Raw genomic sequence first — 23,252 nt, forward strand, 5'->3', positions numbered from 1 at the left:
GGTTACCTCGGCTGTCTGTGCTTCTCCATGTTCTTTCCCCATTGCATCGTTAGCCTTCTAGTCTTTCTTAGCCACCGCATGTCCAGGCTTTTCATGTACAGGTACCTAAAAACTTCAGCTGTTCATCTACGTTGATCAATTGCTCTCAACCTCCGTTCAAGACATATTTTACTACGCATCTCGAACTTCAAATGACGCCATGCCCATATCTCTCTGCACTGCTTCGTTAGTTGTTTTTCCGTGCGCTCTTTTAAGGCCAAATGGCCTACCCTTCTCTGGTTCATTTCTAGGCAAGATAGAGCGTCGGATTTTAAGCAGAGTACTGGATTAGTAAATGTGAGGCCCGGGGCCTTTACTCCTTTCCACATTTCTTTCACTACTTAATATTTGTTATACTTCCACAGAGCTCTACTGTTCATTATAGCTGCGCTTCACTTTCCTTTGTTCTTAAGTTGCTCCTCGTGAGTTCTTAAGTAGTTGTCCCCTTCGTTTACCAACACTCCCAAATATTTATGTTCCTTGACTCTGGGTAATTCCCCATCCTATAATAACATTGAATCAGTGCTAGTGTCATTGAAAACCATTATTCCCAATTTTTCAGTGCTAAAATTTAACACGAGGTCTGTGGATTCCTGGTCAGTAATAGTTATGAGCCGTTGCATATCGCTCTGGTTGTCAGCTAAAAAAAACAATGTCGTCCCCGTGTAAAATTCCCGGAATACGCTGTTGTATCACTTCACCTTGCCACATATGCGTTAGCTTGCACCGTAATGGACTTCCACTTTTTTTTCTAATCCTACATTATTCCAACCAATCAAATCTTTTCTAGCCTTTTCAGAAGCTGCGGCGCCCTCACCGTGGCCTCCGCGATCGGCTACCGGCGGCGCGCCATTGCCGCCGGCAGCAAATCGCGGAAGCCACGCCCTCACTTGACTACTTTTGAAACTAGTCAAAAGAGGGCGCCACAGCCCCTCGGCGAATCACTACGCCGCACTTTGACAGCTTCGACTTTGAGTGGAACTGCTTCAATTTTTTCGAGTCGCCAGAGTGTGAAGTCCACAGGTAAAATAGAAAGCATTCAATGCTGGAGAAAATTATGCCTAAGAATTATAGACTCATTCTAGTCACAAAAATTTGGATGGTGATTGCGATGCTCTCTAATGCGAAATTTATGCCCAGCTAAACTGAGTCTTAGGAAGCGAACGCACATCATCGCTGAGGCAGCACTCACTCGTGGGTTCTCTGGATGGCAGCGATGGTGAGCCTCTGCGTAGGAGCCGCGAAGTACGTGTCAGGAAGGTACCGCGAAGTGCGTCTTCGGGAGTGAACGTGCACCATCGTAACACGCCCGCCTCCCCCTCACCCTTTCGCCAAGCGTCTCACAGACCAGCGTGTCGCGCGGTCACCGCATACTGTCCTCCTCCGTACCCTTTCGCCGCACTTTTTCTCCGCATTGTTCTTACTGTCGTCGCTCGCTCAGTTCCAACGCCGTCGCCGTGCCCGTGGCGGTTTTCGTCGCCGTCGACATCGCCATCGCCGTCGACATCGCCATCGCCACCGCCAAACTGTAGCAGCGGCGGCCAAAGTGCTGGGCACCAAAATGGGGTCGATACAAAGAAAACGCTGCAGCACCAGTTGTCCCAGCCGTAGGGAGCAACGCGCACAAATACAAATTAAAATGTTACAATGGTTAGCGGTTGGTCTTTAGGGAATAGTAGTGGATGAACAAAGTCTAGTCGCACGGGCCCTTGTTCGCGACTCCCATTAAGTGTAAGCTCGGGACATGGTATTAACATTTATAGACTTAATTCCAGCATAAAATTTGTTTTAGAGCCTTCGTTGGCAACGAAAGGGGAACCCAATTTTTGGTACAGGTGCCACCAGCTGTCGTTACGGAGTTTCTTGTCATGTTACACACAGCTATGTTATAACGGTTGATTATCTTCAGGGGTGAGTGCTGAAATTCCTTGTGTTTTTCAAGTAGCCGCTCGATACATCTCCATTTGAGCTGGAAAGTAGGATAAAGGTATCACAGCCCTCGCCGTTCTCAACGATATCATTCCTGCTTGTACCGCACATCAAGAAGCTAAACTTATCGTGAAAACACATTTGAAATTAAATGGTAACAATAAATTTGAACAAACCGCGCAAACTTCTTTCCCAAGAACTTCTACGGGCTTACAGAAGAGGAGCTACTTTGGCGCCTAGATATTTTCGTTAGTAAGCGGAGGAGCGACTCTAGAGCGCTTTTTTTTTTCCTGCAGTGCAGGCGTCAGCTTCAAGATAAAAGTGCGAAAACAGCTGCTCCCTTCGCGCCCCGTTTACACCGCCGCGGCTTGAAGATTTGCAGATATGCGAGCCGCGAGTTCGGTTACGTCACCCAGCGGTTGTATGCATGCGCCGAACGCGCACCCACTGCAATCGACAGTTTTCGTGGAGGCCGGCCGGCAATCGCTCTGACGCACACCGCGGTCCAAGTACTTGCACGACGCCAAATGGCTGGATCCCAGCTGTTCCGCGTCATAATATTGGCTGCTGTTTCCGTTGTTCCGCAATGCGTAGCGCAGGAAATCAGGTACTAATTATCTTCCCTCATACGACACAACATATTCGAAAACCGCAATTTAACCGCTCTAAACGTTTGCAGTACTGTACATATTTTCTTCTGGGTTATTGTTGTTCATGTGTCTCAGAAATGTGCAGGCGTTTTAACGCCTAGGTTGAGCACCACGGAGTTTTGGCGTTTACCTAACAGAGCTTCTGCACCTCCTGTAATACTTGCTAAATCAATTAAGTTGAGAACGCCAGAATTTTGCTTACTTTGTCCCCCGAGTGGAACTAGCCACGCACAACCAAAACTTCACCATGCCTTCCTAAAGAAAGTTGAGCGAAGCGCGAAAGTGTGTTCAACCTTCGCTGAAAGCGCGTCCAACCGATCGTCACACATTGAAGTCCATAAATAGCAAACGAGGAACGAACCCAAGCGCATTATACGAACGATCTAAATGTATACACCAATACGTGGTTTATAAGATACAGCTGTACTTCTTTCTCATGATCGATGCGTGTGTCGTCTTACCTAGAACCGCTCCTTCTTCGCGATTTTCAAGTACCGTATTTACCCGATTCTAACGCGCACTTTTTTTCCGAAAAAATAGGCCGAAAATTCGCATGCGCGTTAGAATCGGATACAAAACCGAAACTGCAGAAACAGCGGAATTTTCGTCCCACCCATCGCCATCGCCTTCTCAAGATGGCGCCAAAGCTTTTAGCAACGATTTTTTCGACGCAGCAAGTATTCTATAGCAGCAAGCCTAGGCGCCTAGGTTTTTCTATCGGCGTTCACACAAATTGTCAAATCGTTTCCCTTGCGCGCGTGATAACAGCAATGGCTGCAGCGGCTCCCGCGCGTTAAAAACGAGTGGTCTACTGAAGCGTGTACCACTGGAGAAGCTCTCGGGATGGACGTGCGAGGCATGGGCCAAGATCCCATCGACTATGGTTGAACGTTCGTTCAGAAGTGTGGCATCGCAAACGCGCTTGAAGGCACCGAGGCCGAGATGTTGTGGTCAGTGGAGAGCGACGAGGAGTGAGATGAGTGAGATTATTTCGGGATATAAATCGCCCGTTTCTCTCGCATTTGTCTTGGTCACAAAGTCCCGTGCGCGTTACAATCGGAGGTGCAAGTTTTTTCGTTTTTTTTGCCAGGAAAATCGGGTGCGCGTTAGAATCGGGGGCGCGTTAGAATCAGGTAAATACGGTAACCGTTTTCACAGAAAGAAAGCCCAGTTTCACTCATGCGCCGTGTGTCCAGAGTTCTTATCACAGCTATTCGGTCGACCTCGAAGTCTATGGGAAAATGCAGTAGTTTTTTGACAGGACACCATCCGTCCCACTAAGGAAGCTTTCGCTTCAGGACAGCGTAGATGTAGGAATGATGTTATTCTTGAAATGATAGCGCTGTGTGAACAGCATGAACGCAGCGTTAACGGAAAAGAAGTCACGCCCAGATTTTCATGTGACATCGTGATAAATTGCTGAAATTTTCTTGAACGTTTTACAAAGTAACTTCGCACAATTAACGAGGAGCGTAAATCCTTCTTTTGTGTTCTATGTCACGATTTATAGGTGGTTATATCTTATTTAGCGACGTCAGTTCTACCATGTTTCACAGAGTTGGAAACCTTCAGTCGTTATGGCACAGAGCTGCGAATTACCCGAAAACTGCAATGATTTAAACGAAGTTATATACCGTAGTGTTAGCCGCAAGCAACAGGAAGGTCGACTAAGGTCGGTCGACAGGATGTGCGCGTACTTTGGCGGTTGTTCGCGCACTGTGGAACCTCGCACAATGTTACATATATCCCGACTACACATACCCGAAGTAGGTATATTGGAAATCTCTTTATAAGACAAATTCTATAAATGTAGTAAAATTACTTCTTATTTGTAGTCTTTTACTTCTCGGAGATAATCCAGAGCAGCTCCGTATTTTTTACCCATTGAATTTTTATTGCGGCAGCAATTTTGGGCTAAACTGCAAAAAGTTGCTGTGAACGGGCAAAGAAGAGAGACAGTAAGTCCCTTCGTTCATCGCTTTTAAAGCACAAATGTCAACGCAGTAGAGAACCAGGTCATTCACAAACAAGTGCAATTCATCACCAGTAAAGATAGAAAAGCAGAAATTTATGCGGGGCCTCGCACAACTTACCCTCCTTCTGAATAAGTTCGAAGGGCCACGAAACTAAGTATGATAGGAGCGGCTTCTGGAATCGGAGCGCTGAGCACGAGGTCGCGGGTTCGATTCCCGGCCGCGGCGGCCGCTTTTCTGATGGAGGCGAAAAGCAAAAAGCCCGTGTGTACGAGATTTCGGCGCACGTTAAAGATCCCCAGGTGGTCAAAATTAATCCGGAGCCTTCCACTACGGCGCGCCTCATCGCCTGCGTTGCGTCGGCGCGTAAAACCCTACAATCAAATCAATCAATCAATGGAATCGGAGGGATAGGAGCGACTTCTACGATCGATCGTAGAAGTCGCTCCTATCATTGTGCCACTCATTGTGATCGTAGCAGTTTCTTTGTATGTTATGGTTTCGCTCTTTTAATGCCCTTACCCTTCGATTGGCGCGTGTACTCCGGTATGTATTTAATCCCCGTAAAAAGTGACTTTCATAGTTTTATCTTGGGCGAGATGAACGCGCCACGTGAGATGTTCCCAGGTTTATATTTGTGTTTATTTTCAATAAACAAATAGTTCCGAGTTAGCGCCGTGTCGGCTTTTTTTTTTTTTTTTCGTGCCTGTTTCGTGAGTGCTTCCAGCTTCAAGATGAACAGCTACCAAATAGCCCAGTAGTCCGTTCTACTGGTTTTCGTAAATAGGCTTCTAGTGGTAACTAATAAAAATAATGTTCGGTGTATTACTTTTGATTAATTTGCAAATTTTAAGACAATTTTATATCCAGGCCCCTTATAAAAAAATCCTGGAACATTTAGGCAAATCAAGTTCTTTATAACCACAATTGACGTATTTGCGTTTTTTACCCTGTTTCGATCTAGCAACAAAGTATCAACACATGATCTGGAACAACATCACATTCTACAGCAGTATATTAGATACAGCTAATACTACCTAAGAATGGCACCTTTACTGAAGTTGCAAAGCGTTATGCCAAACATTCTTCTGTAACCAGATTGAATGCGCGAACTTGCATAGGGGCTTTCAAGCATGGTAGCGGCCAAGTATTAAATTATATGTGTACGCTTTTCTTGCTAAAGTATGATGCCATTCAGATCTTCCAGCATCGATGTACCACAGGATTCCCTGGTAAACATGCCTTTCCTTTCCCTAATTGCCTTGTCTACACATTTTTTTAGTAAATTAGCACGGAAAAAAAATGACGGTCCTCCCGTAGGAAATTGAATGTTGTTTTCTGCGAGAGTAACCATATGGATGTGACTTCGAGCCCTCATAATGCGAAGGGCACTCGTGGCCTCAACCTCACCCGTGCGCCCACCCACGCTTCTCAGCTTTCAAGGTGCATGGCGTAATTTCGCAACTCCGACTGGGCAACTTTTTTCGCGTTGAAGGCGTTAACGGGATCCTTTGTGGGTGCTCATTCGCATTTTCTCTCTCCCTCTCTCCCCAGGTGGACACCCCAGTTGGCGAGCGCTGTTACAGCGGCTTCGTTGAGTCGCGCAACGAGGCCGGTGTCCAGTGGCAGCTGGGTCACGTCTTCTTGAGACGTGTCTACACCGTACTCGATCTCCCGGAGCCCCGACGCTACGGCAGGGTGGGGTTCGCTTACGCCCGATAGGCAGCTGAATCGGAGAGACAGAAATCTGAGAGACGAAAACCTGAGCTACACTCCAGTACAATAAGCTAAGAACGGCAACAGAAATTACCGCTGTGCCTCGTCACAGCAGCCAAATGTTACTCCGCGCGGCGCGAGTAGTGAGTCACTGAAAATATTTTGAATATGGCACGAGCCGTTTTCGTGATTTTTGGACCTAGTATGCTTAAGGCTACCGCAGCGACGACAAACAAACTACGTGAGAAAAGGCAGGCGATAACACACATTCGTAGCAATCTCTTTTCAAAACGCGCGCGCCCGTTGACATCCAGGTCCGTCGCTTAGGCGGAGCGATACTGCACATGCCGTTCTTAACTTGTTCCCGAGTAGCAGCTCTCGCGATGCAACCAGGACCAACAGTTCCTCTCTCCTTACTCGTCTGGCTTCACCGCTTCCACTGAATAAAATGGCGGCAAAATTAAACGTCGATCTTCCCTGGCTTCCTACGGTGTCCAAACAGCCCGCTGATGCCTCCTGCCCACTCAGCTCGCCATGGCATCATAGCGCGGGCTCATATATCAGTGCGAATGGGCGGATATAGGCTGCACACTCTAACTAGTCCCTGTAGGACATCTTCACCACAGCGCTCCAAAATGACAGGTCTATGTGGCTTAGTGTGCGAATTCTACCAATGACCCGGCCGAGAATTCAGTTTGAGTGAAAAAGGGCATCTGCATTGGTAAATCACGGGATTCAAAACGCCATTCACACCATGTGTGCTGTCCCTGCGAATATGCACTTTTTTTGCCAAACAACGTGCTCGGCGTCGTCATTCCCCGAATTCGCACACTTGGTCACTTCAATTTTTCATTCTGGAACGTTGTGGGGAAGCGACCTACGGGGCACGTGCTGTTTCCGTGCATGCGGAAACTATATGTTAAGCTCGGGGCGCCATATTAAGGCTAGTAGGAGGACCAGCCGTACCTATAGCGCTCCCATTGTGAAGACAGCGACCCGATCGGCAGTGAAAAAATACAGGTAGCGGCTGCATAGGCCAGCCAGTTCCATTAGAGAGTTTTAGCATAACGGCTAGCGTAGGCTAACGCTACGCTGGTGGGTTACCGGGACCCGACTACGCATGCGCGCGCGGGTACGGCGAGAAGGTCGCTCCTTACCGGAACGAATGCGGGGGCTCGGCTAGGCATGCGCGGAACGAATGCGCACCTGCCCAGTCCTGTCACGACACTCGTGGCCGTACAGCGTTAACGTACGCTAGCCGCTATATGCTAAAACTCTGTCAACACCTATTCGCCCGAGCTTTTTTTAAGCAACAGTCTTTGTTTTCACCGTTGCTACTTCCATTAAATGCAAATTGTACGAACCACGATGTTGTTGTTGTTGTGATTACGTTCATTTGAGAGCATCTCGGCTTAGTGGGTGAAAAAGCAGTTGGGGTTATGTCCATGAAGCTATAGTGTATAGCACCCAGGACGTAATTCAGTAAAGTATAGTGTATGTTGCACCGCGGAGTCACCAATGGTCTTGGGAGTGTTGCGGCAAATACAGGCGCCTGCAGCCATCACACAAATTTTGTTGACACGACGTTGGTTCCAGAGCGTGTTCATATTAAATGGGGAAGGTCTTGGACTTTGAATTACGCTTAGGTTGCATGAGAGAAAGCTTCGGGTTCTAACCACAACTGCATTCAAAACTTTCACCTCTCAAAAAAGTTATTCTGCCTAAAAAGACAGCAAGATACAAAATATGGCAGCTGAAATACGCGTATGCGCGGCGCGAACGGCAATAAAAAATCAGAGATCTTGAAAGCTAAACTGGGGGGAGCGCGCCCATTGCGGCCAGGCTGAAGTGGTGTTTCAGCCGGCCCAGCCGGCGAGCGAATGGCGGCATGCGGCAGGCCGGCCGGAGCAAACCTGCGCGCAACGCTTCGTCCCTCGCCGACCCGTCCTCCTGGCTGGCCCTATGAAAAAGCGAAGGGCCGGCCGCAATGTCACTTCTGCTTCATAACTGTTCGCGCAATCCGCCGGCAGGTGCATCGTCGCCTGCGACGGAGCTGGTTTAAGCGTCTCTTAACTAATTTACAACGCATTTCACGGGGCTACCAGTCATGTACCAGTTGGTACGTACAGGTGCCGTCAGAAGTAATTGGAGCACGTGAGCTGCGGCCGAACCGCACAGGAGCGCCGTGTAGCTGCACCGGCGGCAAACGAAAGGAGCAGGACACGCATGCGCGCCTGCCGACGCTGGTAGCCCATTTATGCTTCTCAACCCAATCCTTTTAACGCGGTTTTGAGCATTACTCTCAATATTCTTTCTCCGTGTTCGCAGAATACTGGTCTCAGCGATGGCGCTGATCGCAAAGGCGGGATTTTCAGCGCACGCGAGCTGCTGGAGAAGCGTCGCAATCGCAGGGATCTCAAGTGATAATTTTTCTTTTCTAATATTTTTAGGTGGGTCTACTATCAGCGCCATCGCCGAGACCAGTATGCTGCGAACAACGCTCGAAGCCGCGTTGAAGGAAGTCGATTGAGAAGTCGGGAAGTCGGTTGAGTTGGGGCTATCGGCGTCGGCAGGCACGCATGCGGGTTCTGCTCCTTTAGTCTGCCGCCGGTTCATCTGAACGGCGCTCCTACATGCAGTTCGACCACAGCTCCCGTGCTCCAATTACTTCTGACGGCACCTGTTCTGTACGTTCAAAGTAAATTGGGCCGAGGTGAAATGTGAGTGCAATTGGCCTTAAGAAACGGGCTTTGATTTTTTATGCGAACTCAGAGTCTATAGAATAGAGACATGAGGAAGCACACGGACAGAAGCCTGCTTCCTTTAGAGTGAGGAAGCACACGGACAGAAGCCTGCTTCCTTTAGAGTATGTGCCGAAAACCTCCAGAAGTTGTGTACGCATTCCCTTATTTCGCACGACCGCACTCACCTGTTATGGTATGGCAATCCTATGGTGATCGTAATGCTACTGGCACCAAATCTTCGCTTGTCGGAAATAAAAATTGTGTGAGGCTTTGCCGCCCGTTTGAAATTGTCGCCGGTTCACACGTTCACCGACTGCAGGGGGATTTCCAATTTCCCGGGCCGCGTTCAGTCTCCTCATTTCAACGGCCTCAGAAGATGCCGAGGGCTACAAACAACTTCCAGCTCATCATCGACTTACATGCTTTCGAAACAGAAAACTCGGCGCTCTTCAAGTCACAAGCAACTTCGCTTCCCGCGTTTATCTTAGGCAAGTTGCAACACTCTCGCGCATCCATTGTCCTCGTCCCCACTGGTCGGCGGAGTCTCTCGTCCCACTCCCGACGTGTCCCCAGCGCCCGGGTCGTGCTCATCGTGCACGGCTGCGGATAGGTCACTGGCACTCTCCGTGCGGCTGATCACAGCCGCGGATGGCAAACTGGATGAGGATGCGCTCCGCGACAGCCTCCTCCTGACCATGACCGGTGATGCCGACGGTGGAGTGCGAACTGCCGGGCACCGAGCGACGGCCGAGCGAATTCGCTGCGGCATGCGGGGATCGCGCTGCGAAGAGGCGTTCTGGCGAGGGCAGTCTTCCGACGCCTTGTCCTGCAACCATTGCCAGCTGAAGCCCATCTCCTTCAGCTTGCGCTCGTACTGCTGCTCAAGACGACGACGGGCGGCCGCCTGCACGCGGAAGAGAAACGTATTTCAGAACCACCACCACCACCACCATCTTCACCATCATCATCATCATCAGCCTACCTGCGCCCCCTACAGGGCAAAGGCCTCTCCCATGGATCTCCAATTATCCTGGTCCTGTGCTAACTGCGACCAATTCATCCCCGCGAACTTCTTGATCTTATCTGCCTATCTCACTTTCTGCGCCCCCTGCCCCGCTTGCCTGTAAGATTCAGAACCATGAATGAGTTTAACGGGCCCTGCAACCCTGTTTTCAATTTTTAGGGCGAAGCCCCTAAGGGGCGTGGGCTGTCGGCGTCTCATGTCATCATCCTATCATGTCGTCGTAGCATCCTGTAGTCGCGGTACTGGTACACCGGGACACGCGTTTTCCAACGCCTCGCGCTAGAACGTAACGTGTAATAAATTAACACACCGGTACACTCGTTTTCCAACGCCTCGAGCAAGAACGCTTCGTGCTCCATAGACACGAGGCCTACAGCAAAGCTGTATACCTCTACTCCCCAAAGGTTTCGTCTCCGTGGGCAAAAACGCCAAGGCGCCAAGAATACACTAATACACTGCATGCTTCGCCCCTCCCTGGTTTCCCGTTAGCGTAGATGAGGACTAATCCATCCTATACTTAAATCAGGGATCGCAAAGTACCCCAGCCAAAAAATACTGCGCTCTATTCCCATCAGATAACTGGGAAAGTTGCTCCAAATATTTTTCTCTCGTCCCCGTCTTGGCGTTCTCCGACCGCTAGAATTACGTTATTATAGCGGTGCAGCGGCTATTGGCCAGCTTTGCGTCAGTTGCGGCAATGAACGCATTCCGCAGCCGCACTAAAAATGAAACCACCAATGCAGAGCAGAAACGGAAGGCGTTTTTGGTGCGACGAGCAAATCACCCAGCGCTGTTCCATGATGGCGGCAACTATAGCTATGAAAATGCTTGCAGACGCGATGGAAAGAGGTAAAGCGTTTATCGGAGGTGTTGCAGGGTCCCTTTGAAGTGAGGCTGTTACTCGGCCACATGTGCACATATGTTCAAAAAGCTAGCAACTGTGCATTTGTAAAGTGGTCAGAAACATGGAAGTTGAGATTCCAGAACACAAGTTTTTTGTTTGCTAGGAGATTAAATTGTTTGCTAGGAGATTTAGAACCCTGTTGGCGCTCGCCAGTCGACATGAGTCCGTGTTCACACTTTGGCCGCGGTGGAAGGAACGCTCCAGGACCCCGTGCAGGACTTTCCAAACGTCGAGATAATTCCGAAATGTCAAGCGTAGAAAAGACCGCGTAATCCCGTACACCGGTCGATTCTAATATGGGAAGCATCCATGCCTGGCCAGCCCTGGCAAGCGTTTTTGCATCCATTTTTTGCTGTCGTTTTTTTCAACAGCCCTTCCGTGTGTTTACATTATGTTTTGTTCCCGTTTTGTTATGTGCCTGTTATGTCTTTGTTCCCGTTTGTTTCATGCCGACCGAAGATCTATGTCGTCCAGCTCCGTGTGAAATGTGTGGCACGCACCGCGCTGCGTAGCACCAAAAATGCGAATGAAATAAAGGGGCAGAATACACCTAAGGGGACACCCACCACGACCTGTCGTTCGAGGAGCAGCGGCATGGCTCGAACGCGAGCCTCCATGCTTTGCTTCTCCCGCTGGTACTCGACCTCGCGCTCACGGGTGTTCAACCTGGAGAAACGCAAACAAGGCGCACAGGACCATTACCACGATGGCGATAGTTGGTGTGCTGTCAATCAAACACATTAACAAACAGCAACGATTTCGGTTAATCCGACAGCGCGCTAACTAGCTGTAATTGTCCCGTTCGTACGCTATGAATAACGTTCAATTCAGTCGCGTCTGCTCTATTTGCAGCCTGTTTAGCGGTCGCCATCTTCGGGTTCCAGCTGCATCACCTGCCTACGTGGTCAAATCCACGTGCGCCTGCGCCGCTGCCCTGCACGTGTCCGTCTGAGCGTGCGCTACCTGCAGCCTGCTGCACCTGCGCGGCTCTCTTCACCGCCAAGCAGGGTCTTAAAGGAGCACCAACGGCAACCCGGCTTCATTTGGCAGGAGCAGTGGCGGCGACGAGACACGCTTTTTAAGTCGCGTCTGCTGTATTTGCAGGTTGGTTAAGTAAAAACTCCTACAGTTGGCTATTGTTTTGCCGCGACTGTTGCTGCCCAGCGTTTGTGGCGTTTTGGTGCTCATTTTCACAGGTGCAATGCCTACTAATGCAGAGCTAGCTAAGAAGATTGCGTCCCTTGATTGATTGATTGTAGGGTTTAACGCGCCGACGCAACGCAGGCGGTGAGGCGCGCCGAAGTGGAGGGCTCCGGATTAATTTTGACCACCTGGGGATCCTTAACGTGCGCCGAAATCTCGTACACGCGGGCGTTTTTGCTTTTCGCTTCCATCAGAAAAGCGGCCGCCGCGTTGCGTCCCTTGAGGCGTTGCTTGATGGTAAGCTAGATGGTATGCTCGATGCATTTGCCGAAAAGTTCAAGACGAAGTTAGAATTAAGCTATCTGAGACTGTTGACTTCCTAATTATGGAACATGACTTGATGAAGGCAAGATAGGCGGAAGTGATAGCGTCAAATAACGAGCTTTCGGCATGCAACGCTGCTCCTGAAAAAAGGGCAGGTGAACTAGGACAGTATTCGAGACTCAACAACATTGAGATCAAGGGAATTCCTGTGACGGAAGGTGAAAACTGCCATGAGATCTTGCAGATCATGGCAAACGCTGTCGAGTGTCCTGTTGAGGTAACTGACATTGACGTCGTGCATGGCGTCCCAACAATGTCGAAAAAAAAAAAGAAAAAAAAAACATAATCGTTCGTTTTTGTTCGCGTGAAAAAAAAAAAAAAAAAAAGACTTCTTCCGGAAGGCTCGCAAGGCAAGGCTGTGCACTAGCAACATTGGTTTTTCTGGAAACACCGATGTGCCCGTCTTTGTCAACGAGCATCTAACATTTGAAAACAAGAAGCTTTTTTCCAAGGCCCTAGCTCTTAAGAAAGAGCACCACTGGCAATTTCTATGATCGGACAACTGTCGCATTAAGGCTCGAAAACTCGAGGACAGCAAGGTCTTTCGCATAGACACTTGAGGGTTTTCTTATAATTTTCAGTCTTGTAACTTTCTGAGCTACTGCTGACAAACTTCCACCAATGGCTTTGCTGTCACCCGATGCAAAAATCCGTCTTTCTAACAACAAGCAGTCTTTAATCCATTTCAATGAACGAAGCCTAAAGAAGAACCTCAACACATCGATAGTTTCATAGCTTCACTGAACCATTCATTCTCGTACATATGCATATCAGAATCTTGGCTGTCTGACTCTGACAGAGCAATATGCACAGTTTCCCGTCATATCAATCAGAGTATTGTCAGCGAGCTTCAGATATCCATGGAGGAACAGCAGTTTTCATATGGCCTAATATCTCGTACACACGTAGACATGATCTGTCCTTCATTACTAATCATTGCGAATCGGTGTGGATAGAAACGCATAGGTCACTACTTCCCCATAACAATCAAAAGTTGGTAATTGGTTGTACAGTCGAACATGGATATATCGAACTCCAAGGGGATCGCGAAATAGTTCGACATATGACAAATTCGATATAAAAATATGGGCTCTGAGACCTCACCTATGGCGGACGATCACTTACCGATCGGCGCATTCATGAATGACAACTAATTCCGCACTCACGACGCAACAGGACGCTTTATTTCCGTGAAAAAAAAAATCGCTGATCTTGGCCTGCTTCTTCGTCCTGGAAGTGAAATTAAAGACGTTGATCTCGATCTTCCCGAGCCTATCCAGGTGCGACAGCCCAGTTCCTTCCATGTCGTCGCAACAACGGCGAATCAAGCTGAACGCAGCGGCCACTTCACCGGCGGAGTACGATCGTGTAGCCGTCTCCTCGTGCGGACGATCTTCGCCACTCGAGCTATCGGCCTGGGCTCCTGCGACCGCAGCTACGATATCCTCGTCACCGAGGCTCGCAACAGCCTGAAAATTGGTGTCAGCGTTCACGAAGTCGTCGGCAGACACTCCGGCTGGAACAGCAGCCGGGAAAAGGGACGACAACTCACGAAAAGTGTCGCCCATGCACTCGTCGTCGTCGTCGCCGTCTTCGCAAGCTTCGGAAAGTTCGACCGTCACAAAGCCTGCTTTCCGGAAGCAGTTGGCCACGGTCTCCTTCTTTATGCCGTTCCAAGCGCCTGTCATCATATGTATGGCCCCCAGTCGGGGCATCCCTACATCGCACTGCCACATTTTCCCAGCGTTCGGGCTTGTGTGCCTAAAGAGATTTAGCATACCGGGCTCCGTCCGCTAACGCTACGGCGGCCGTTAGCGGGGCCCGACTGGGCAAGCGCAAATTCGTTCCGGTAGGCGGGATTAGTTCCGCGAGCCAGTCTTCGCCATGCCTACGCATTCCTTACATCCTCCTCAACCTTAATCGGGGGTGCAGCGACCACCGAAGAGCACCTTCCAGCTCGCGCGGCGTTCGATATACCCAATGTAGGGAAAAATACGGTTCGATATAAACGTACGAATTCCTATACTTTTACAAAGAATTTTCAAGGGGATAATTTATGAGTTCGATATAGACAATAATTCGATATACCCGTGTTCGATATATCCGTGTTCGACTGTATCTATCGTTCCCCTTCATCTTCTCTCACTGAATTCCTGCTTAACCTTGATACTATTCTTAACCAGCTAGCATTAGAAAATAAGGACATTCTGTTAGCTGGTAACCTAAACATTAACTTACTTGACACCGAATCTAACTCGTCTATAGCTTACACAGATTACTTTACTGGGTTCGGATTCGAATCTCTGATAAATTCCCCCCCCCAGATGCGTCCGCAATGGTCCTTGCACGTTATTAAACCATGCACGTTACAGACTTCATGCGTTTCAGACTTCTTTCCAACCACTTTGTGTAACGCATGAAACCCTGACTGACGACAGCATAAGATTCCTTGATCTCCGACTGCATTTCTACGATGACCATATCTGTTGGCCTTATGAGCCTCGTTGTTTGAAGCCCATTCTCCCGTATCATTCTGCCCATTCTAAATTTGTAAAGCATGGTATCGTGAAGCTGTGTGTCTTGAATCGAATGCACTTAACAAATCTTGTAATCACCTAATGGAAGCCAGCCTTCATGGACAGGTGGCTCGGCTGACTGCCGCCCGCTATCCGCTACAATTACAGACTTCGGTAGCTGAGAGTGTTCTAAAAACTAGTGAAGGATGAACGAAACAGGCAAGATGCTCGAAAAGAGAGAGATAAAAGGAAAATCATACCTATCCCATACATGCATACGCTTTCGCATAATATGAAGAAAATTGGAAAACGCGCTAACGTCAACGTCCTCTTCTCATCTCCTAAGTAGATATCCAAGCTTTGCAACAAAGTTAATGAGGGCCGCGTCAAGTCCGGCACGTGTAGCACCAAACATCACACGCCGTTTGTGGCCTGCTCGGATGGAGTGGTTTATTCGATACCGCTGAAAAAATGCAAGAAAAAGTACATCGGACAGACTGGAAGAAGTGTCAATGACAGATTGCGCGAGCATCGCAATAACGTGAAAAAGGGAGATAACGGACATCTAGGCGCACATTGTAAAGATTGTGGTTGTTATCCTGACCTCAGAAAATGCTCCATAATTTATAAAACTAACAATCAAACGACACGGGAGATCGTTGAAGCGTACGAGATATATTCTAACAAAGACAAGTGTGTCAGCTACCTTTCGGTGTTGTTAACCGACAAAGAAATTGCCTTTTTATCTGGTGACAGCACGTGAGCAGAAGTGATGGCTTGAAATTTCTGTGTTTCTTTCTTCTTCCCTCTTTCTCTCATTTGTTGCGACAGAATTCTGTATTTAAGTAATTTTGTGCAATAAACATCTGTTGTTAGTCTGCGCTGTGTCCCGTCTATGCCTCGTCCTCGTCCCTTTGCGCTGTTCCGAGAAGTTATTATGAGAATGAATTTGCTAAACACGAAAATAACCCCAAAAACAATGGAATCTGTTTAATACATTTCTTAACAAGACTACAGTTAATGCCTCAATACGAAAAATTGCCTACAATGGAACAAACCTAAATAAACATACTGACATTGCCGATGCTTTTTGCGATTATTTTTCCTCTGTCTACAACAATACCCCTCAGTCTGTGAATTCGCAGCTTAGTATGCACCGTGCTAGCCAACCTTTCTTTTTATTTTCGGTTACACTGGAAGAAGTGCGGTCTACGCCTGATATACTAAAAGAACAGGAGCCCAGGCCTAGACAACATTTCTATTCTCCATTTGAAGTTAGTTGTCGATTTAATCGGAAATACACTTAGCCATATAACAAATCTTGTATTTAGGTCGGGAACGTTCCCATCTTCTTTAAAGAAAGCAAAACTGATACCCATATTAAAAAAGGCAATCGATTACTACTATCTAACTACCGTCCCATTTCCATTCTTTCATGTCTAAGTAAACTAATTGAACACCTGTTTTCCAAACGTCTTACTAAGTGTATTATACCAAACCCTTGTCAATTCGGTTTCCGGTCTGGACGTTCCACTAACCTAGCTTTGCTTTCGCTAGCTGACTTTATTAAGAAATCTATTGGCTCTGGAAATTTCGCGCGGACAGTTTTTTAGACTTTACTAAAGCATTTGATATCATTAATCACGAAATCTTGTTTAATAAATTAGAAGCCTATGGCATAACCGGACCGGCACTATCATTTTTGAAAAGTTACTTACTAAACAGAAAATACACTATATATGTTGATGATACTTTTTCTGAAACGAGAACATTTAATCAAGGCGTTCCACAGGGACCAATCTTATGTCCTTTACTTTTTCTTTTATATATTAATGACCTTCCCGATTGCATTAATCCCTCCCATAGCGTCTTGTATGGGGACAATACTACAATATCATTCTCTAATAAATCAATAACTTTCCTTACCTAGAAATTGAATGCAGTGCTTAACAACGTTATAAACTGGTGCCGTGACAATTACCTAATTATTAACCCGGAAAAAAATAAAGTTATGGTATTCAGGTCCTAGCAGAAAACTATCACTATTTTTCCTGAACTAAAACTTGGGCTTCATTTAAATGCACTGTGTGACCGCGTTACATTCCTTGGCATTCATCTCGACCCTAGCCTTACATGTAAATCGCACTTTTCCAATCTTAAACAAAAAACATCGCTTTTGGCGTACGAACTTTGATCAAGGCTCGGCGCTTTTTCCCTCATCATGCCTTGTTGTCTTTATAGTTTGCTTTTGTTTACAGTCATTGCCATTATGGCATTGTTTCATGGGGTAACGCGTACTCTTCTCACGTTTCATCGGTTCAACATATTCAAAATCAGTCTATTGGCATTATAACGTTTAGTTCATGTCGTTATTCTCCCTCAGGCCTACTACGTCAGAATAACATACTATCAATTAATGCAGTATTTCACTACAAGTTGGGAATATTTTTTTACAAATTATTGCACTGTCTCGAGTTCTTATTATTTCATTGATCTTGTTAGTTTACGAAGCAAAAGCTTCACCAGATTTTTAAGTATTAATAATTTCTTATTACCAACTGTTTGCACTAATTACGGTAAGAAAACATCTTGTTTCGCAGCTGTCACATTGTGGAATCATTTGCCTGTTACGGTTAAATCATCGTCTTCTATTACATGCTTTACAAAAAACTCTTAGAGAGTTTCTTCTGGTTTAATTACAATCATGCTTTTGTTCGTATTTATGAGTGACGGTATTCTTGTTTGCTTGTGCCATTATTTCGTTTGTGTTACTTTCCATTGTTTGTATAACCTCTTGTATATATATTAGGCTTAATGTTGAGTGCATGTAGATTACAGATGAACTTCACTTGTCTTTTTACTGTTGTGATGAGATGTCACGCCCGTTTACTGCTTTGACAACTTTGTTTGTGTATTCATAATCGAGGGTCCTCTTGCAGCCTGTTAACTATGGGACCCTCGTCTGAATAATAATATGTTTGTATCCCTTTTTGTAAAATAAACTTTCACTTTCCCTTTCACTTTCAAAGCTGGGGTGCCATCTTCATAGTCCAGAAAGCCGAAAGCAGTTGCCGCTGTTCTAGCTCGGGAACCAGGTTTACCTCATTTGCTGAGCCCGCATCCCAAAAAAAGCCTAAGGACATGCGCAAATTACCACGCAGTCTAAGGAACTAAGTGACAAGTGGTGACTATCCGTGTCTCTGATACAGTACCGTATCTATTCGATTATAAGGCGGTCACAACTATAAAGCGAGGGCGCAGTTTGGAGAGTAAAAAAATCGCCATATATATATATATATATATATATATATATATATATATATATATATATATATATATATATATATATATATATATATATATATATATATTGCCGCGAACCATGTTTTGGGTTTGTTTATGTTGTGATTTTGGGTTTGTTTATGTTGTGAGATAACACAGCCCGGCTGCGCCGGGCTGTGTTATCTGTGTGTCAAGTGAAGCGCGTGTTCATTGAATATTTTGTATGCCACACTTGTTATCTCTTTCGATAGGGAGAGTGTTTCGAAGTAACGTCACCAGCCTAGAATAATATTCTTTGATCTACAGTGTTCTGTATGTAATTTGACGGTCCGAAAAAAACCCGCGCCTAGAGATAAATACCCGCAGAGCAGACGCCGCGGTATTCGATCCGTCGACACTCGCCTGCGCACGTCACATTGTTGACTGCTGCTTCGCCGCCTGTGTATTTTTGAGTTGCTAGGGGAGCACAAGTTCGCTATAATAAACTTGTTTTTCTTTCAAACCAACTGCGTCATCTCTGGCTTCGTGACATATAGACAATATAGACAATATATATATATATATATATATATATATATATATATATATATATATATATATATATATATATATTAAAAAATGCCGTAATGGAGTCGATCTGGCGGAGCAATTGGCGGTAGTTTTAGGCAAGGCTGGGTCCGCCTCATCAAACCACACGTACCGTGAGCAAGCATCCTGAAGGCATGCACACGGAAGGCACAAGGCTCGCGCGGTTCGTACCTCAGGGCCCGCAGCCTCTCCCTGGCCGAGGGCCGTGACTGGTCGGGCGCTTCCCTCCGCTGCACCATCTCGAGTCGGTCGCTGAGCTGAGCCCTGGCCAGCTGCCTCCGCCGCTCGGCCCAGGCCCGCTCCTGGAGCTCCCGGCGCTCGGCCTCCCGACGCTGCCTGCAGCGTGCCAGCCTGATCGGTGAACACACTCGCGAAAACGAAACTAGTCAGCGCGGGATAGCACTGGTACTCACACTCACGGCTCTGCGCCGGAAAGCGAGCATGCCCATTTTGCCTAAGCGTGGCTCTACGCTGCCTTAGCCTTGTGTTAACACATGGGACCGTCTGGCCGATCTGCGAGGCGCCACATCACAAAGGAGTTTGGTATACCCCATTTGTGGCGCACTGAATAAAGATTTCATTATCACTTTTTTCCAGAGCGTTTTTGGACCACCAGACAAATGCAGCCGATTTGGAGCGTTCTTGGTTAGGAATTCAGTCGTATTAGTTCAGCCCTTGAGAGAACAGCGTTTCCGGGAACCCCGTGCCTTAAGAATCGATGTTACTGACCTGTATTACTCCATTTGATGGAATGTGTGAAAATGTCTATTCTTCAACAGCATGATGAAGTGAAATTAATCAAGAGACTCCTGTGGCATTACCGGTAGAGTCGTTTATGAAAGTGCTGTCCATGTACTGCAGATCCACTGCCGTAGGGTGGAAAGGTAAATTGTTTCGCCAGCACGACGGTGTCCATTGGATAAAAAGTTGCTTCGTTTCTCAGTAATAAGTTTTGTGGACAGGTCAGAAGGAAAACATGGGGGGGGAAGCCTGATTTTCAGGAATTTGGATGACTACCTGGTGGCGATGAAAGGTACAAATTCTGCGCAGAATACTATTTTCGTACGGCAAGTTTTTCAACGGAATTCCCATTGGTCGCAGGTTACTGCTGAACTGCCGTGTGACGATGAATTGCAATTCATTGACTTGCGTTAAAGGTTTTGTGGTAACAATCTATGCTGGTTGTAGAAGCCTAGGGCTGTGAAGCCTCTGCTGAAATGTGGTTCCGGCGATTCAAAACTTGTCGAAATAGGCGGGATCTTCTCATGTCTGCGTGTCGCCTTAACGCGTTCGTGCTCCGAAAGGGCGTTGGAAAGTTTTTCCGTTCAAATCAACAGCAGGAAGACGGCGAATTATCCGGATTCAGTACTTTGTATGACGAGAAATAAATGTTTAAATTGGGCGAAAACACAACGAGAAAAAAAATGCAAAAAATTCCCCCGCACCTCCCCGAGGGGGATTGTGAGGATGCAGAAATGCATTGGGTGCACCGATGAGTGTGATGCGATTAATGGCGAAGAGAGAGGCGAGAGTGTGAGCGTAATCATTTATTTTTTTCTTTTCCCCCACCCGTCATTTCCGTTTCGTTATAGAGAAGCGTGTTCGAGACCGCGTTGAGCGCAACCGCCAACTGCAGAGGATCGTTCACGTCAAAGTCGTTTCGAACTCACCGTCAGCATCATCGACGTCGTCTTCCTGCCTCTCGTTCGCCGCCGTCATCGAAGTGATCGAGCCGACTCCAATCGACCCGAACGTTCATGGCGCGATACAGCGGGGTGTGTTCCAGGTGCTTGAGCCAAGCCAGGATGTTGCCGCGCTTCACCAACCCGCGCTTGTACGTTGCCGGACTCATCAGCCTCCGCTTGATGTGAACGTCGAACGCAACGTCCTCGGGTACCATGCGAGGAAGGCACCGCACAACCTTCGATACGTCGATAGGCACGTTCACCGCCTGTCCCTTGATTCCAAACTGCCCGTTGCCTCGAGTCAGCCGCCTGATGCTCATGAAGGGGAGTCGAGGCGCGATGAGCCGCTCTTCGACCGGGTTCAGATCGGGAAGATGCGCCGGCCGAGGAGGATAACGGTAGCCAAAACTCACGCAGCCCTCCTCTTCGCAGCTTTGTCTTCTTCTCCTTCTTCTTCTTCAGCGGTTCCCCTACGGGAAGATGACGATGGTGGTTGAACGCGAAGCTATCTCGTGACGGATTGTCTGGTTGGCCAATACCTAGGGGCATCATGCCACAATCATCATCAGACGCGCTGCGGACGCCGGCCAAGGGACGCACGACAACCCCCGACTATAATGCATTTCTGCATAAAACACTTGATAACCAGCGCTCGTTTGCCTTTCATTTCTGCAATTCGTGTGTGTTTGCGCTGCTTTACTGTATGAACTAACACCAACTCGCCCAAATCTTTGCGTTATTCGACCAAGCTTAAACCGGCCCCTAAAGTCGGCTTCACCTCTGAACACAAGTGCACTGCTGAGTAGACATTTCGGCGAGCGCAATATAAGCGTTCTTGTATGAAGATATGGAGTCCTGTGACCTTTTTTTTATTTTTCGTAAGTTATTTCCTTGCACTTTGTAAGTGCAGTCTGTGGCCAGAGACGACCTGCTCGACCCTAGCCGTAGACTGCTTCGCTGACATGAATGAGTCCCAGGCGTCCGCAGTGAGCAGACAATATACGACGCTTCACTGACACCTCAGTTCCTTCCTCAGGGGGACAACAAAAGAAAAGAAGCTACGGATGCCTGCTTTTCCGTCCCGCGGTCGCTCACCAAACGCTACGTGACGGCGAATACGCCGCGTTGTGCGCGGCGATCAAGGAAAACCTGGGCATCGCGTAAATATGGTAAGACCTGAATGAAATAGACAGGCTTTCCTATAAACGCGCCAGTGTTACAGCCAACGACGTTTTCCGCGGTTACATTTGGTTGCGGTATCTGCGGAGTCAAATTCGATTTTGTCGCCCTTTTCGTGGGACGACGTACGCTGCAGATCTTCTTCATTATGGGAAGTCGTTTTTACTTCGCATAATTCGTGCCCGCAGATTCTTGGTCTCACTGATCGCCACCGTGGTGCACGAGCCCCCCAAGTGGTTTTCGTTCTTTTGAATTGCGAAATTATTAAATCGCTCAAACAGCACAAAAAATGACGAATCCCACGCATAGCTGAGAATAAACTTCAATTGCATGACGTTCCGAAATCGTCCCTCACAAAATGCGTTTCAAAGGATTTCTCTGCGGCGACGACCGCGCTGCTCGCTGCTCTGGCGCCTCAAAACCGTTCGACACGCTTGCTTGACCTTGGTTGAGCTTGAAGGTCGGAGGGACGCTACCAGGCGCTTCCTGGGTCTGTACCTTTGGACAAATAAGCCTAGATTAAAAGCCGGCGTCGGCATCTGTGCCAGCAAGCGGCAAAACACTGCTGCGAAGTGCTCCATTAATGGCTGCTTCGCATTTATTCATGCGCAAGAAAATAACCGCGCCGCTGGGTTATGACTGGATGTGCACAGAGCCACGTAGCAACAAGACAGTATACGGATGTGGCTATTGCCGCCGTTCGTCGCAGCGATCCGCTGGCCTCACCCAGGAGTGCACTAGTCACCAGTGAGCCAAGCCGCTCTGCGTGGGAGTGGAATCCCCACAATATTGTCCAAATGATTGATGTCTACAGCAAACAATGCTAGCGCAGAAAGCTTTAAAATAACTCGCACCAATTTAATCGCGAAGTTCGATAACGGCCCTCGCAGCGCAAAGCTCGAAGGAGCACTTAGCGGCGTTCAATTGGACATGAATTCTTTGGCAGGCACAACTCGTGAGGAGTGATTAAGTGCCATGGGATTTTTTAATGCGCAACATTCTTTGACTTTCTAAGCGAAGCTTATATGGTTAGAGTTTCCTGTATTTTTCATGTCTGCAAACAAAAACTCTCGTTTCCTCTAAAGCTTGGGGTACACAATACTGTGGACGTGCTAACTGAGAGCCACCTGTTTGGTCAGCGCTACGGGCCAGCAGGGATTTATTTATTTATTTATTTATTTATTTATTTATTTATTTATTTATTTATTTATTTATTTATTTATTTATTTATTTATTTATTTATTTATTTATTTATTTATTTATTTATTTATTTATTTATTTATTTATTTATTTATTTATTTATTTATTTATTTATTTATTTATTGGGGGGGTTTAACGCGCCGACGCTTTACAGGCGATGAGGCGCGCCGGATTCATTTCGACCACCTGGGGATCTTTAACGTGCGCCGAAATCTCTAACACACGCGCGTTTTGCCTTCTCGCCTCCCTCAAACAGCAGGGACGGACGCGGGTAAGACCCTCCTGCTGAGACTGGG

The 23,252-nt window shown here is 47.4% G+C and overlaps 2 protein-coding genes and 1 long non-coding RNA gene across 3 annotated transcripts in view; 2 read left to right on the plus strand and 1 right to left on the minus strand.

Moving 5' to 3' along the window:
- Positions 1–23,252, plus strand: part of LOC144149390 (endoribonuclease Dicer-S-like) — a 438,166-nt gene that overhangs the window by 94,646 nt on the left and 320,268 nt on the right. The gene's annotated exons all lie outside the window — the stretch shown is intronic.
- LOC144149477 (uncharacterized) lies at positions 2,455–6,772 on the plus strand. The gene is made up of 2 exons (XR_013318317.1): positions 2,455–2,575; positions 6,146–6,772. It is a non-coding gene; the product is annotated as an uncharacterized LOC144149477 (long non-coding RNA).
- Positions 9,093–23,252, minus strand: part of LOC144148705 (uncharacterized) — a 29,428-nt gene continuing 15,268 nt past the window's right edge. Inside the window, exons 4-6 of the mRNA XM_077680222.1 lie at positions 19,064–19,228; positions 11,546–11,645; positions 9,093–9,955 (exon numbers count right to left, since the gene is read on the minus strand). Coding sequence (XP_077536348.1) covers positions 9,536–9,955; positions 11,546–11,645; positions 19,064–19,228 — 685 coding nt within the window. The 3' untranslated portion in view covers positions 9,093–9,535. The remainder of the gene's footprint in view (positions 9,956–11,545; positions 11,646–19,063; positions 19,229–23,252) is intronic.

The sequence above is a fragment of the Haemaphysalis longicornis genome, unplaced genomic scaffold (assembly GCF_048455015.1).
Source record: "Haemaphysalis longicornis isolate Haplotype H1 unplaced genomic scaffold, Haemaphysalis longicornis Haplotype H1 scaffold_8, whole genome shotgun sequence".
NCBI lineage: Eukaryota > Metazoa > Arthropoda > Arachnida > Ixodida > Ixodidae > Haemaphysalis > Haemaphysalis longicornis.